The 16,793-nt window shown below is 44.1% G+C and overlaps 1 protein-coding gene across 1 annotated transcript in view; it reads left to right on the top strand.

Annotated features, from left to right (window-relative positions):
• The first annotated feature begins 9,636 nt into the window (after nt 1-9,636).
• Nucleotides 9,637-16,793, top strand: part of NTN4 (netrin 4) — a 103,170-nt gene continuing 96,013 nt past the window's right edge. The window contains exons 1-2 of the mRNA XM_024218145.1: nt 9,637-9,800; nt 14,993-15,522. Coding sequence (XP_024073913.1) covers nt 9,677-9,800; nt 14,993-15,522 — 654 coding nt within the window. The 5' untranslated portion in view covers nt 9,637-9,676. The remainder of the gene's footprint in view (nt 9,801-14,992; nt 15,523-16,793) is intronic.

Raw genomic sequence — 16,793 nt, 5'->3', positions numbered from 1 at the left:
TGCCACTGCTATAATTACCGGTTCCTAAGGGGCCAGAGAAGCAGCAGTACTATGCATTGTGCAGGCTGAGCATGCCTTCACATGACACTCAAAGTCTGAGTTCAGCCCTGGCCACCAAGCATAACGACACAGAAGTTCCTTCATCTTCATAACTCCCAAATATCCTTCATGAACCACATCCAGGACTGCTTGTCGCAACACTGCTGGGACAATCAACTGCATAAGATACAGTGAGCAGCACAGTTCTTCACCGTGAACTCAGAATAAATTTTGTAGAATATAGGCAAGTTAATTTAAGGACTGGGTCCATCCAACCTGCCTGCACAGCACGTATCACCTTGCACAGTTGAGCATCTTGAAGAGTGGCGTCAGTGGTCCACCCTAAATCATTCGACCCATCTTACAGTAAAAAAGTATATGGTGTGATCTGCGGTTCTGCATATGAGGGCTCCAACCTAGCAGAACTTTTTAAAAGAACATCAACAAATAAATTACATCTTCTTTTGATATGTGCCAAATTAGTCATACTGTTGCAGCTGAATAATCCACCACTGCAGCCTCACACTCAAAAGATCGATGGCTTTATGATAGAGACCCAGATTAGGCAAATGATCAGTTTCTAAGGTAAAATGTCATCCCCTAAGTAGACTTTGAAGCATACAATAACAAAAACTATTGCCAAGAACTCTAGCTCAATCTGGGAATATTTTGCTTCTGTCAGGGTGAGAGTACGGGACGCAAATATAGCCAGCTGTTCTTCTTGGAGCAGAACTGTGCCCAGACCTCAATTGCATACATCAGTTTGAATCACTATGGGCTTCCATGGATCAAAATAAGCATGGGATTGGATCCAATGGAGCGCTTGATGCAAGATTTGAAAAGCCTGGTTTGCCTCTTTAGTCCAAGCCAACTTTCCCTGGCTCTAGCTTAAATCCCACAGTGGCTTGGCAAAAATACCAAAATGGGGCAGAGCATGGCCATCTATGTATTGAGCTAGGTCAAGGAATAAACATAAATCAATATAATCAGTGAGAACCAGTAGTGAAGCAACAGCTTTAGCCATTCAGGTGCCAGTTTCACACCATCAGCCGACAGAGAAGACCCTAGAAACTCTACAGCATCTTTTGCAAAACTGCACTTGGCCACATTCAACTTTATGCCAGCTTGTTGGAGTTGGATTAGCACCTGGGCCAGAATAATATTATGCTTACGAACGGTTTTAGCAAAGATGAGCATGTCATCCAAATAGCTACATGCACCTGGATATTTTCCATGATCTGACAGACCACCTTCTGAAATACCTCAGGAGCAGAGACTAAACCAAAAGGAGTTGTTGATAGCAGTACCTCCCAAATTGTGTGCTGAAACAAAGTCAGTAATACCTGTGGCTGAAAGTTAGCAACTCTCTCTCAATAACTGGATTGGTAATCCAATAGAAAAAAATCAGAGATTCACTTACCAGCATGTCACCTCTTCAAAGTCTGCTTATGTTTCACATTTATTAAGTGCCCTAAAATCTGTGCACAGTTGAATGTCACCATTCTTCTTGTATACGATCATCCTGGGTGAGGTCCAATCTGTAGGCTCTTCCACCTTCCAAAGGATACCATTATCTTTCATGCACTGCAGTTCTGCTCCGATCTTGTCCACAAGTGCAAGTGGTACATGATATGCAAGTGGTGCAAAGGGCTTGGGGTTCTAATCCAACTACGGAGAATATGTGTATCCTGTGGGCAGAACACCGTCACCATTAAACGAATCATGGTGTCTCTGAATGATATGTTGGTTATCCCCTTCTAATCTAGCCAGCATAACCACACCTGACGTGTCCTGTGCAAGTTCATGCATAATACCAAGATGTAAGCACAGATCATAGGACAATAATGGAACTGCATGTGCAGCCGCACCTTTTAACAATGTAAAACTTTGCAGTGAAGGCTATACCTTTTGTAGAGCACAGAGCATAAAGCTTCACCCACTATCTGCAAAGCACACACATTCCAAGCTTTTATAACCACTGTAGTCAGGCAAATGTCCAGATTAGGAACTAACCCAGAGGGGAGAAGGTTAACTTCAGTACTTGTAGCCACCATGCAGTTCAGTGGTGTACTATTAATTTCTACAATACAGGATACCAGCTCCAGCACCTTGCCACAGGAGAAGATTGTATTAAAGGCTACATCAAGGGCCCTGGTAAAGGTGGTCTCATGCAGCTCCACATTCACAGTATGCACTTCAGGCCTCCTCTCATTGTGAACCAGTGTACTGCAGCACACTTATTTAAAGTGTCCTTCCTTTCCACAGCCTGGCACTTAACAGTTCTAGCTGGGCAAGTAGGGAAATTGATCTGTACTGCCACAGTGGAAACAGTGCAGAGCTGGCAATTTTTGCTGGTTAGGCCATGGAGTTTCATATGACTCTGGGTGCTGGAAGGAGAAGGAGCAGCTGACTGCTTATCTCACCCTTAGCCGCCAAGGCATTAAAAGTTAGCCTTCTAGTATCTTCCACGAGTAACCATTGGCCTAGGCGGTCATTGGCTATGCCATTTGCCTATACAAAAACATCAGAACGTCCCCAAGTTCACAGTCTCGGGGTAGCGACGGCAGAGCTCCAGCGGTGATTTAAAGGTCCAGGGGCTCTGCTGCGGTAGCAGCGGCCGGAGTCCCTGGCCCTTTAAATCGCCCCTGAGCCCCAGGGCTCCTAGCCACCTCTGCAGCTGGGTGCTCCGGGAGTGATTTAAAGGCCCCGGGTCTCCCAGACGCAGCCAGAGCCCCTGGGCCTTTAAATCTTGATTTAAAGGGCCTGGGTATTTAAAGGCCCCGCCTCTTCCGGTTGAGGCCATGCTGCCTGCTCAGGACTCCGGCGTACCGGTAAGTCCTTTAAGTTACTTTCACCCTTGAGCCAGGGAGGGCAAATGGCCTGTATCAGGTGGTGTGGTTGCTGTAGAATGCTGTGCAAAAGAGAAGGGGACAACACAAATATTTGGCTTGTGGATACAGAGGGCACACCTGCCAATGGCACTTGGCAGTAGCACATGGCAGGCTTGTGCAATTATTAAGGTAAAGGCATTGCATTAGCCACTCATTCTCGGTTTGGTGGCTTCTATGGGGTCCACTTTCCAGTGTGTTATGCAATCTTTCCTCTTATTCCCTCCACTGTTTCTGTGCAGTGCTGTACAATGGTGTTCCAACAGTGACAATACCAGTACTACAATGCACCCCTCCTCCTGGTGCTGTCATGGTAGATCATGCTGCAGTTAGTTTGCTCCTCTTTCTTGGCCCCCTCCTGCTCTCGTGCCCACTTCTCTCTCTTTCTATAATCTACTTGCTGGCTGCTACCCTTCATAACTATGCAGTGTAGTTGTAGCCCTGTTGGTTCCAGGGTATTAGAGAGACAAGGTGGGTGAGGTAATATCTTTTATTGGAACAACTTCTGTGGGGAGAGAGACTAGCTTTTGAGCCACACAGAGCTCCACCCTTCAGAACTGTAACTCGCATATGGTGCTATCTTCTGACCTCTGTGCTGCTGTATTCCTGGTGCCAGGATGGTGCATGCTGCTCCATGCCTAAATTAAAGCTATTTCCTGACTTTTGAGCATTTAATGGAGCAACCTTGAAGAGTGGTTGTAATCCAGAAAGAGACTATGGAAAATGGTACCATCCTAACTGACCAGCTAAGTTCTCTGTGCTTACTCAGTCTTATTTGCTGGCCAAAATAAGACTTTATTCTTTTTGGTTTGGTTTTGGTTTATTTTACTTTTGCTGACCCTGCAGACCAACACAACTGAGAGACAGTGAGCTGGATTCTGTTAAATTGAAGACTGGGAACTGGGGCTAAGTCTTCCTATGAGCATGTACAGTGTCTAGCACATTTGAGGAATACTGCAATATAACAAAATAAAAATAGTAATCCTTCTTATGCATCATCAATAGAATTGTTTACTAAGTGCCATCCAGTTACATTTGTGCAAACCTATTAACAATAATTTAAATGAAATCTGACTGGCTGATGAAAATTCCAATCCTTAAATTATATCCAGGCATAGGTGCTGGAACTAGGGGTGCTGGGAATGGCTGCTGAACCCCCCCCCCCCCCATCTTGAAGTGGTTTCCATCATATACAGGGTTTACAATTTGGTTCAATGGTTCACTGCACCCCAACTATACAAATTGTTCCAGCACCCCTGTACCCTCATCCTCAGTCAAATATGTCACTGTGACTTTCCACATATTTTTCAGTTTATTTTTTTTAATTTGGCAGCTTCTAGCGGTAGATTTTTTTAAATCATTTCAGGGATAGTAACTTATTGAAGTTGATTCCTTAAGTATTTTAAAAATAGAGAGTGCTTGTGGTCCAAACCAACCACTTTAGTTCTTTGCTGCTTTTCCCAAGTTTGGGGACTATTTAAGCTTGATCTCTATGATCCACTTATGTTGAAGTGGGTGGGGTGTCGTAATATATGGAATCAGTCTGTCATAAACAGGAGGCATTTATTAAACACAACAACTGCTTACAGACTCAAACAAACAGACATCCACACAACTTGAAATCCAGTTTTGTCTCCTTTGTTTATCAGGAACCTGTCTGGAAATCTAAACAGTACATAGAGACATCAAGTGTTTAATAATACACTCCAAGTAAATATATTATTACAGAGAGATTCCAGGAGAGGCTGCTCTTGGGCTGGCCTTTTCCCCTTCTGGATGTCCTCTGCTGCCGCCTAGCACTCTTGGAATTAATTGAGTCCAGACCCAACACTGACTACATATCCCTCTGATATTTCCTCTTAATATGACTTTTGCAGGACATTGATTTCAAAAGATGCCACTCCCTGTACAGGACTGAGTGTCTCAGTCCTATACAGGGAATGGCATCTTTTAAAATCAATGTGGATCAACTACACAGTTAAAGAAATGAGTATTGAAAATACAACCTGATGTTAAAAAAACAAACAAACCACTATTCTTGATTCTGTATAATTAAAAAGTCTTCCTCCTTTTTATTTCAAGTCTGTCTCTGTCACTTCAACTGAAATAAGCAGTCACTCCTGTTACCAACGTGGCCAGCAGGGTGCATATCGCAGTTTGTCTAGGATATGATACCACCAATAATGTCCATTACCATGTGTGAATCAATGACAAAATCATTAGATGTGGTCCTCTTAATGTCACAGAGAAGAAAAAACACAGGGAAAACACTTCTTATTTAGGATTCTGGCTTCCTTATGCATTAAAGACCTGCCATGTACATTAATGACAACACTCTCATTAACTTCAGTCATGCAGGATCAGGCCCCCAAATAGCAACTTTCCATAGCTAGTAGTTGCATTACTCATTAGCACCCAAAAAAAGGTGGAGGTTATACTTTTAAATACAGAAGTGATTTTTTTTTTATTCCTGACGTTTAGATCAATTTAAAAGGAGGATCAAATTAGCCAGTGACCAAATTAAGAGAGAAACTGTAATTGAAACCCTGGAAATGTTTCTTGTTTCATTGGTTTCTGGTTATTCTGACAGATTATGCAGTAGAACCATGTAAATTTCAAAGGTTTTTCCTTCCTTCCTAGAACTAATCTGCCATGATATAATTCATAGATTCTAAAACCAGAAGGAACTATTATGATCATGTAGTCTGACCTCCTGTATGCCATAGGTCATAGAGCCTCACCTGGTAATTCCTGAATCAAGTGTATAACTTCTTTTTAAACTAGAGCATAACATGTAGAGAGCTCTCCGGTCTTGATTTAAAGACTTAAAGTGATGGAAAATCCACCATGTGCTTAGGAAAGTGGTTCCAATGGTTAATCACCCTCACTGTTAGACAAATTTAGATGCAAATTTTTATCTTCAGCTTCCAACCATTTAATCTTGTTATGCCTTTTTCTGCTAAAGAGCCATCTACTATCAGAAATCTCTTCACCATGTAGCTACTTATAGCTCATTCATGAACAAGCTATTTCTTAACCTTCTCTTGGATAAACTAAGTAGATTGAGGTTCTTAAATCTCTCACTGTAAGGCATGTTTTCCAGACCTTGAATCACTCTTGTAGCTCTTTTCTGAACCCTTTCTAGTTTTTCAACATTAGTAGAATGGACTAGATCTTTGAAGAGGAAATACACAAGTAGGATATCATTTGCCTGGATATTTGGGGTGGTGTAGTGGAAGAGGATAGTTGTGGTGTGCTATGTTGAGAGCTGCAGACTATAGAGATGCTTTCTGGGCCCATCATTTATGGTGGAGGATGGGGGAATATTCTTGTAGCCCACCGCCATGGCTTTTCACAAAATATGTATTTTTCTTAAATAATTACCTTTTTAAGTTGCAATTTCTGATGTTCATTCTCAGCACAGGAGGGTTAGAAGAACCAGCGTGGAAAGCTTCTGAACAATCACTTTTTTTACTTATCTGAATCTAGCCTGGAAGGTGAGCATGTTGCAACTGTTATGAATTTTTTCAGCCTTTATTCTTTGCACTTTGAACTTGGATAACTTTATTTTAAAACAACTGCTCTCATATTTAGATCATCTTTCAGCTTTCCCCCCCCCCCCAGATTAAAAAATGCTTTATAAATATCGCTCCATTGATCATAGATTTTATAATCCTCTCATGTGTATGGGCTATCAAAATGCCCTCTGAGAGGTATCTAGTCCTGTTATAATCCATTATGGTTGTAGAACTGTACCATTTTCCCCCAAGTATTCAATTATCTCTATTTCGGTAACACAACTAGGCTGATAGCTTTTGAATATCTACTTTTCAGTGCAGATTTACATAACACAAGAGTAGGCTTCTCATTTCCACCGCTGATGTCATTTTCTTTAACCCTCAGCTAGACTTGTGCAGTATGCATGTGTGTGTCTAGACAGGAACTCAGTGTCCCATACCCACCAGGCTAATCTCTTGTGTGCTTACCACTTGATAGTTGCAGTGCTGTGCTGCAGACTGACTGTCACCTCTCTGAGAGGACTGGATCCAGACTTCTGTGTCTCATCCAACTGGTGGCTGCTGAGGAGACAGAAGGTCCTAATGATTTCTAGTTCACACTTAGCAGAAGGGGAGGTGAAATGTGGGGGTGGGATGAAGGGAATCAAGTACAGGTGTATTATGATGAGCACTGTTTTATATTGTCACTCTGGTGTATGGATTGTCACGAATGTGTGTGTGTTTCAGTGGTTCCCAAACTGGGGTTCGTGAAATGTTACAGGGGGTTCTCGGAAAAAAATTCCCTAATGGCGGACAGAGCTGTCCCTAGGGACCCCGGGCAGCATGGGGCCAGCAGCCTGGAGCCACTGGACTTCCACGAGCTAAGCAGATCAAAGCAAGCATATCTATCACACTGAGGAGATTTAAACTTCAAGACTCCTTATAAGAAACGGAAAGGGAGGTGGATATTTTTTGCTGTTTTTAAAATTAAATAGGCAGCTAGTATTGGTTTTTTTTTTTTTTTAATTATTATGAAGAACAAGTTTAAGCTTTGTTGTAATGTGAATTGTTTGCCTGGACTGCTCAAGACCTGAATGCTTGTGTAGGAGGAACTCTTTGAGTTGGCTTCTTAAATACCTTCATGATGTTTCACATCTGATACTCCTTGATGAAACATAGGAGCCTTGTCTTATAACAGGCTTATTCAAAGTGATACAAGCTACAAAAGTGAGATATTGGAAGAGTGTCGCCATTTTCATAATGTAATAAAAATACTTTAATGATAAATAATAATAAATAGTGTGTAATATGCATGTCATAAAAACAAATTTTATATTTCCCAGATCACTGCTTTTATAATTTATACTCAGATAAAGGAGAAAATCCCTGGAAATATTCATTTTTATGAGGGGGTTCGCGAGACTTGACATTTTAGTGAAAGGGGTTCACAGGTTGTTGAAGTTTGGGAACCACTGGTGTGTTTAAAGCACAAGCAAGCAATGGCTTTCAGGGCAGCGCAGTCTCCAATCCAGCCCTCCTCCCTCCTTATGTTAAATAGGCCCCAGCGGTGTTCAGGTGGGAGCCTGGAAGTGAGTTGTCTCTGCTTCATGGGCCATTTGACACAAGGGATGTAGGACTAAAGAGTGGCTGAGCTGTGAGGCTGGGGCTGAGGGGGGGGCAAGGGATAAGGGCTGGGAAGCAGAAGGGGGTGATTGGGAAGGGGGTGGCTGTGGCAATGGGGTGGCTGATCTGGATAGGAGAGGGAAATTGCTGGGGCAAAATGGCTGGAGGTAGCAATGACTGAAGGAAGGAAGGGGGTGGGAAGGATAACTGAGCTGGAGACAGATGGTTGGGAGAGCTATTGGCTGAGAGGGAAGAAGGATAATGGGTGGCAGAGAGGATGGCTGGAAGGGGGAAGGGCAGGAGGGCTAGCTGGGCTGGGCGGGAAGCAGGGGGCTAGCTGGGCTGGAGGGGGAAGGGGAGAAGGGCTAGCTGGGCTGGAGGGAAGAACAGGACTAGCGGGTGGGGAGCAGGTGGCTAGCCGGGCTGGAGGGGGAAGGGGAGAACAGGACTAGCTGGGCTGGAGGGGGGAGAACGGGACTAGCTGGGCAGGGAGAACGGGACTAGCTGGGCAGGGAGCAGGGGACTAGCTGGGCTGGAGGGTGGAGAACAGGACTAGCTGGGCAGGGGGCAGGGGACTAGCTGGGCTGGAGGGGGAAGGGGGGCAGGGGACTAGCGGGGGTGGGGGGGGGAGAACAGGACTAGCGGGTGGGAAGCAGGGGACTAGCTGGGCTGGAGGGGGAGCACAGGACTAGCTGGGCGGGGAGCAGGGGACTAGCTGGGAACAGGACTAGCTGGACGGGGAGCAGGGGGCTAGCTGGGCTGGAGGGGGGAGAACAGGACTAGCTGGGCAGGGAGCAGGTGGCTGGCTGGGCTGGAGGGGGGAGAACAGGACTAGCTGGGCGGGGCGGAGTGGCTGGAAGAAGCGCTGGTCCGAGCAGGACAGGGGAGGCTGGGGCTGGCCGAGCGCCCCCCCCCCTCCCCCTGTTGCTGTCCTGTCCGTCTGACTGAGGAGGCCCTGAGCACGCTCGGGTCCGAGGCGGGCGAGCCCGTGCCCCCCGGAACGCTCCCGCCAGGAGCGGGCAGTCGGAGCTAGCCGCTCGCCCCCGGCCTGAGGGAGGCTGCTCCTGGGTACACAGGGAGGCGGGGTGGTAGCGGGTGCCGGTAGCTGAGCTGGAGGAGATGTGGCTGGGGGCGGTGTCAACCCCCAGCCCCCTGGAGCGGCAGCCAGTCCCTTCGCGCTGGCTGGCTCCGTGCTCCCGCCGCAGTACGGCGAGGCTACAGCCTGCGGAGCCAGGGGCTGTCAACAGAGGGGAAAGCCAGCGCGGGAGGGGGCCCGGGCGCCACAGACACAGAGATCGGGACCGATGCAATAAAATGCACCTCCTGCAAGTGCCCCTTGGGAGGAAGCAGCCGCAGGAGGCGGCGGCGGCCGGGAAGTGAAAGGTCGGGAGAGTCCAGCTTGCCATGCCCTGCACGGGAGCAGCAGGAGCCCGGCGGGTCCCCGCGGGGAAGTGAAATGTTCTCAGCGAGGCACGCGGCTCCCCGGGGGCTGGAGGAGCCAGCAGCTGTCCCGCGATGTCACTCCCCGGGGGAGACTCGGGGGCTGGAGCCTCCCTCCTGCCCTTAGCACGCCAGTGAGTGGCGAATGAATGACCTGCCGGGAAGGATTTGCTCTGGAGAACCTTCTTCATGTGCAGAAGAGATTCCAGGCGCCTGGTCCTCCTCCTTGATTCATGCACTTTGCCCAGGAGTTTGGCCATGGAGAGCTGGGTCTGGCTCATTGTACTTCTGGGCTGCTCTGCTGTAGCTGCAGGTGGGTCTTGATGTATTTTCATTCCTTCTAAACCTTCTCCCCAATCCTTAACCTCTAGAAAGGAATAAAGCTGCTGGGGAACACAGTTTCCGACTATGAAATCGTTTCATATTCCCTATCTTCCTCCTTCTACAGCAGTATATGTAAGCCGCTGGTTAAGGGCAGTATTTACCCTTAACGATCAAAGTTTATCTTTCTAGCCCGATTATCATTTTCAGAGCGAACAAAGAAGAGTTTTACTTGCAATGTACTCCACTGTGTATATGAACAGACACCCTTAGACTTTTCCTGTACAGGTTTCGGATCTCAATGTTCCTTAGCCGCCTCTCAAGGAAAAGATGTAACATTCGCTTTTTAAAAATGTGATCGGCCCTTTAACAAGTTCATAAGAGAGTGTGAAAAGTCAAGTGGAATGGGCGAGCCAGGGAAGACATCAGGAAGGCGCAGTTCGTCCAAGAAGGAAAGATGACAATGTAGCATACTGGTGAATGCCATTAAGTTGCTTTTTTAAACTCAGCCCTTTTTCTGCATATGGATACAGGGAACAGGAGCTTCCTTAGCAGGAAAACGAATAACGAGCTTGGATTATTTTAGCTATAGCTGGAATGGCCTCTAAAGGGAAAAAGTGCCTCTTCTATGGTCAAGAACAGTCAGTGTTTCTGAGAAGTGTGCATTCACACCTCAGGTTCTTCTGTTTTGTTTGGGCTTTTATTGATTCCTCAGAAAGGGGTCCTCAAACAGTAAAATGTTCTATGTTCAAGTCACCTTTCTCTCTTTTTTTCACTTTCCTTTCCCGCTAGTTCCTGGACATACTGTGGGCGTATTTCCCAAGTCAGTTCTCATTTTGCCAGAATTTATTTTCAGGAATGCAAATTAAATTCCATATGGGGCAGCTTGTCACACTGCTTCCCATCCAACACTGCAGATGCATACCAGCAGTCTTGTGTCCATCTCCTCAGCCTCAGCAGTAAGGGGAGTTTTCAACGGCTAAATACTGTAGGTACAGACTGGCTAAGCAACATCTTAGAGGGGACATGGTGACTGTCTAGAATAGTTTGGAGAGGGATATAACTAGGAGGTAATGAGAATGAAAGTGAAAAAAAGGAATATTTAAACAAAACACCAAGAAAAGCTTCTTGACACTGAAAGTTTAGGAAGCTCACCATGTGAGACAGCCAGAATTAGACTGGGCAAAGCACCAAACAGTGCACTGTAGCTGCCCTGGTAGGAGATGGAGCGGGTGTCCTGATAAGTGTTTTCCAGCTGTAATTTCTATGAGCTATCCCTTTATCACATCTGACTCTGAGGGAAAAGTCAGACACGTGCATTCTTTCTGAAGTAACTGCTACTTTAAGTTTATGCACAAGCAAAGCAATCTAAAGATCTCAAATAAGATAAACATGCCTGGACTTTACTGACCCTTAGCACTGACACCCCACAGTGCCTACACTCATGTTGCTCATAGCACCTTTACATGAAGTAAAGATAAGATAGCTTTCATTCACTCCCTTTGGCTGACTTATTTATTTAGAAGCTCCTTGTTATCTGGTTAGCATATAGTACAACAGTGTATCACTGAGATTGTTCCTTACTGCTTATTCTGAGTCTTACCAGCTAAGATCTACAAGATAATGTAGCTCTAACAATCTTGGTGTCAGTTACTATCCTTGTGGTGTGGGAACCATTACTTCAGTATTGGAGGGGAATGAGAAAAGCAGAATTCACAATGTAGTAAATAAAGTTTTTAGTCATGCTTATAATTATCTTTACAGTACTGATGGCAAAACTAGCACACAGATAAACCAAAGCTTTAAACCCCTTTCCCACCCTTGCCAAATGTATTTAATATAATAAACACTTTGTACTTACAAGGATCTCAAAATACTTCACAATTAGGCTTTAATGTTGTGTTATATAAACTGTTTATATGTTTTCTTGGAGCGTTTTCAAGCCATGGGCTGATTTTCTTTTTGAACAAACCTCATTATCAGCTTGTTATAGAAAAATCATATAATCAATTGCAAGGGTGTAAGTGAAATGTTACTAGGCATGTGTGTCAACTGAAAAAATGCTTAAACAGGAAGCATATGTTAGGCCTGGATATTTTACAGGTGAGTCATGGTGTACCTTGTGTGCTCTTGTCCATTACTAAAGATTGCTGTTCAGTGGTATGTACAGTATATAGGGTATGAAATAGCATATGGTTAAGCATAACCATTAAGGGGTATGGAGACGCACCTCTGTTTGGTAATGGAAGAGCTGACGTGAGTTTGTGGCTGACAGTGTGAAAATCTTTATGCTCCAGTCTGTCAATTTTGCTGTATTCTTGTGGTAAACAGCACTAAGCCAGAAAACTGTCACATCTCACAAATTGCAGCACTCTGCATCCATCATTCTAATTTTTTTCATTTGAAAAAAAACCCTCCTATTATTCAAAGGTTTTGTTTTTTCCCCCAATATAAGAGGCAATGGCTTGTGAATTCCAACAGCCTGAACCTGTCCCCATTGACTCCAATGGGAGCAGGATCCACTCCCAAATAAGGAATGAAAACTATGGGCCTGATTCAAAGCCCCTGGGAGTATAGAAATAAGGCTTTGATGCTAGCAGGTGCTAACCACTTCTGAGTATCCTCACCTCCCATGGACTTTAATGGGAGTTGTGTGCTCAGCACATCATGGACAAGCTCTGCAGGACAGAGCCCCGAAGAGACAGGCCTACCAAAGGACTACAGAAAGTGTTTTATTTACTTTAATCCATTTGTCAATTTAAGTATAATGCTTTTGCATCCGAACAGTTACTGTAAGATCCTTGGGGCAGAACTTATGGGTGAAATCCTGGCTCCATTGGAATTCCCATTGACTTTAGCAGGGCAATGATTTTAGTCCACGTTTTCCTCTATATACTATACAATATTGAGCACAAAGATAGCACTTGATCAATATGGATACTCATTAAAAATCATATTGGAGTCCTGACTGAGAACTGACATATTTATTTCTTCACAAGAGTGCTTGCTATTAGAGGTAGTAATTTGAAATGTAATGGTGGAGGGTGCTACAGTAAATGTTCACCTGTTTATTTAACAGGTAACTTCACTACAATAATGTAGCTAAAGAATCCAAGAAAGCAGCCAACACATAAATTAAGTCAGCCCATGGTAAGCCTAACTGATAATGCACATGGTAAAATACTTACTTCCCTATCTCTCAGGAGAGCTGTGTCGATTAGTTTATGTTTGGTCAGTGCTTTGAAAAGGATCTCTATAAGGGATAAGTGTTGTTCTGTAAATTTTACAGTTGTATTTATTCACTGTTATGGGCATAAGTGTATTTTGTAAATTTGAGCTGAGACTGTCTTATTTTAGTTCTTGCCTGCAACTGTCCTTTTTAATGCACTTAATTTCTTATCCCTGTAGGGGATTCATTATTTCACAAAGTATTTTGGTCATTAAAATCTTTCCAAGATATTTTTATCCAATGCAATCTGCCCATTTGTAAGTGCTTTATAAACAATGTTCCACAGCTTTTCATAATCTGTATAAAAAACTTTCATAGATCCTTGGTATTAGAAATGGGGGTGAGGGAAAATCTATCAGATCATTAAATCTACCCCTCTGCTAATGCAGGATAGAACTCCAGTGCAACTACTATATACCAAAGCTGAATAACAATAATAGCCCCCAGATAAAGGATGTATTGGATAGTAAACCAAAATGACTTGAACTTAGCAAAAAGACCAAGAAGAAACCATAATCGTTAGTGCATAAAGCTTATTGTGTATGTTTGGCCCAGTGATAAAGAACACATTATGCACCTCAAATGTTTTGGCATGCCCATTTTCAAGTCATCAGAGCTGTTTTGTTTATTTTTTTTAAGTTAAATGGCTATGGGTCATAAAATGCAATCTAGTTCCTGACTGACTGTCAGCTTCATTAATAGGTGGAAAGTTTATAATAAAAATTACTAAACCATGACTGTAACTTTGCTAAAGATTTCATACTGAACCCCTGTGGTGATTTTATTTTCTGTGTAGACACTGTAATTGCATGAGTTTTAAATCAACAAGACTTCTAGACAAACCTGAACAAAAACCACGTAGACTAAATTACAGGGCAACTTGCCAGCACCATTTCAACAGTGGAATTTTTTCTTTACACACCATTAGTGACAAACTTCCAAAATATGAACCAGTGTACCGGCTAAATCCTGACCTCTGCAGCACCTGGGGAGGGGATGCTTCAGTGTTCCTACTATGCAAACAACCTCCAGGCTCAGTAGGAATACTGAAGCACCTTGCTTGAATATCCCTCCACAACTCGCCTCCCTGTCTCCTACCCAGAACTCAGCTACCTCATCTGCCCAGTAAGCCCTAGCACCACCCAACCTCCACGCTACTTACTGCTTTCTTCATGGCCTCCTCCCTGTCCTGTGATGGGATGGGTCTCTTTCTGGGGTCTTGAGGAGAGGGGTTGTATGGCCATACCCTGAGATACCAATATATCTTTGTGGGTATTCAGACAGGGTCACTGCCCCACTTCAAATCCTCAGGGTTTTCTGGGATAGCTCAGGAAGCAGCTTGGTTTCCCCTAACACAGGACAGCAAGAGAAAGGAGTATTCCCTTTCCCAACTGAGGTGGCTGCCATACCAGGGAGTGCTCCATAATGTTTATTGTGGTAGCTAAAAAACCCTCAAGGTTCCCTAGAAACTACCCAATAGGACTTTTTCCTGCATGTGGTTTCCAGGGAACCCTTGAGCGTTCCTTATCTACCACACTAAGCCTTAGGCGGCATCTACTGCCCCTGGGTTTAATGTAGCATCCACTGCAGAGGGAGAGGGAGCTAGGCTGAGGCAAAGGGGCTGTAGGGCTGTTGTAAATGCCCCTCAGTGGAACAGCCGGGGGCATTTTGGGACCAGGAGGAAGTATGGCTGGGGCAGGCCTGTGCTCCAGGTGTTCTCTGGCCACTGAAACAGGTGCAGTCCTGAGGGCTGCCCTGGTCTGCAGCAGTTCCCTTCAGCCCCTGACTCTGGGCTTCTCTTCTTGATCTCTGTGTTGGCCAGTGCAGGATTTAGCTACACTTGTGTGAAGGTTACACAGGGAGCTGTTTCACATGGTAACCTGAATGCAGTCGTCTGAGAGCAATGCCGTTAAAGATCAATTGCTTTAGATTAACACGTACTTTCCTTCACCTAGGACTGAGCAGTGTTGTTGGAGTTGGGTCCCATTGCGAAAAAGCATGCAACCCTCGAATGGGAAACCTAGCCCATGGACGAAGATTGTGGACAGATACCACATGTGGGCGCAACTCCACCGAGTTTTACTGTTCATATAGTGAGAATGCGGACCTGACATGCAAGCGGCCCAAGTGTGACAAATGCAATGCTGCTCACACCCATCTGGCTCACCCGCCCTCTGCAATGGCCGACTCTTCCTTCCGATTGCCTCGCACATGGTGGCAGTCAGCTGAGGATGTGCACAAGGAGAGGATCCAGCTGGATTTGGAAGCTGAGTTTTACTTTACTCACATAATCATGGTGTTTAAGTCACCAAGGCCAGCAGCCATGGTTCTGGAGCGATCCCAGGATTTTGGGAAAACATGGAAGCCTTACAAGTATTTTTCCACTAACTGTTCGGCAACTTTTGGCCTAGAGGACGATGTGACAAAGAAAGGAGCAATTTGCACTTCAAGATATTCAAGTCCCTTTCCTTGCACTGGGGGAGAGGTAAGTTCACTGGCATGTTAAAGGGATACTGTCAAGTAATGTTGGCCCTGAATTCAGTCCCCTTATAACCTTTGCTCCAGAATTTATGTTTCTCATCTTAAAGTGCCACTGTCAACTTGAAATCTAGTTAATTTCAAGAAATGAGTTAAAAGTAGTTGCAAGTACTACATCTGTGTGGTTTTACAATCACATTTTCCTACTTTTAAAAATGTTTCTCTCTCCCGTGTTGCTTTGTGAAAGACCCACACAAGCAACAGGTGATTTGACTATACTGGAAAAATGTTGAAACTGGCACACACACACACAAATATTGTTAATTTCAGAAAGTAAACAAATGTGATGGAAGGAGAAAACAGAAAAATATTTTTCTCCATTCTCTTTCAGTTCTAGTAATTTTAAATGTTACTTGTAACAAAAGGTCAAAATTTGACAGAAATGGGGTTATTTTTCAACTGATGGTGTCCATATCCCTGTTAAATAACTACCACTGTCACCAACAAATTAAAGTAAAATAAACCAAAAAGAGCCACTGCTTACGTTGACCCTATAATTTTCCTGTAATTCTGTGGAAGAAGGACATACTAGTTAATTAAGAAACCCCACTCCCTCGTACATGCTATGTGCATGGACGCTAATATGAAAAAAAGAGGTAAACAAAAGAAAAATAGAAGATAAAAATCACATTTGCTAAAAGAAAAATGACAATATTGAAAAGAAGTTATTTTATACATTACAGACAACAGAAAATAAAGAACATATAGATCTGCTACACAATGCATTGTTTTGCTTTTTTGCTTACACTGATAATTCAACTAGTGTTCTGAGAGATTCCCTCTAATGAAACCCTAATACAGAAATTAAGATCTGTTGTGTTGCTATCTCTGGGTTTACACTTCCGTTAGTGGTGAGGTATCCTCGGTGGACTGTTGGTAAAATCTGCTCCCTCTAGTGGTCTTTCAAGAGGTAGATGATCAGTTTACAGTGCTTTTCAGATGTGTTTTGTTTGTTAAATCAAACTTGATTTTCCTTTGGAATAAAATAGAGAATGGGGTGAGTTATTAACAAAAAGAAAGATCAGTTTTATTCTGTTAGACTGTGTTGATTATTTTCTTTGAAGTAAGGCTCCCCATGCCATCGTGCTGGGGATCAATATACATCTCCAAGTAAATCAGGGCTTGTCTACATTACAAAGGCTTTGTTGGTAAAGCTATGCCAGCAGAGCCCTCTAGTGTAGACCCAGTGTGTACAATAGAAGGAGTTTTTCTGCTGGC

Source organism: Terrapene carolina, unplaced genomic scaffold, assembly GCF_002925995.2.
Source record: "Terrapene carolina triunguis isolate 2854851 unplaced genomic scaffold, T_m_triunguis-2.0 Scaffold68, whole genome shotgun sequence".
Classification (NCBI taxonomy): domain Eukaryota; kingdom Metazoa; phylum Chordata; order Testudines; family Emydidae; genus Terrapene; species Terrapene triunguis.
The sequence above is the reverse complement of the archived record's forward strand: the minus strand, read 5'-3'. Positions and strand labels throughout refer to the sequence as shown.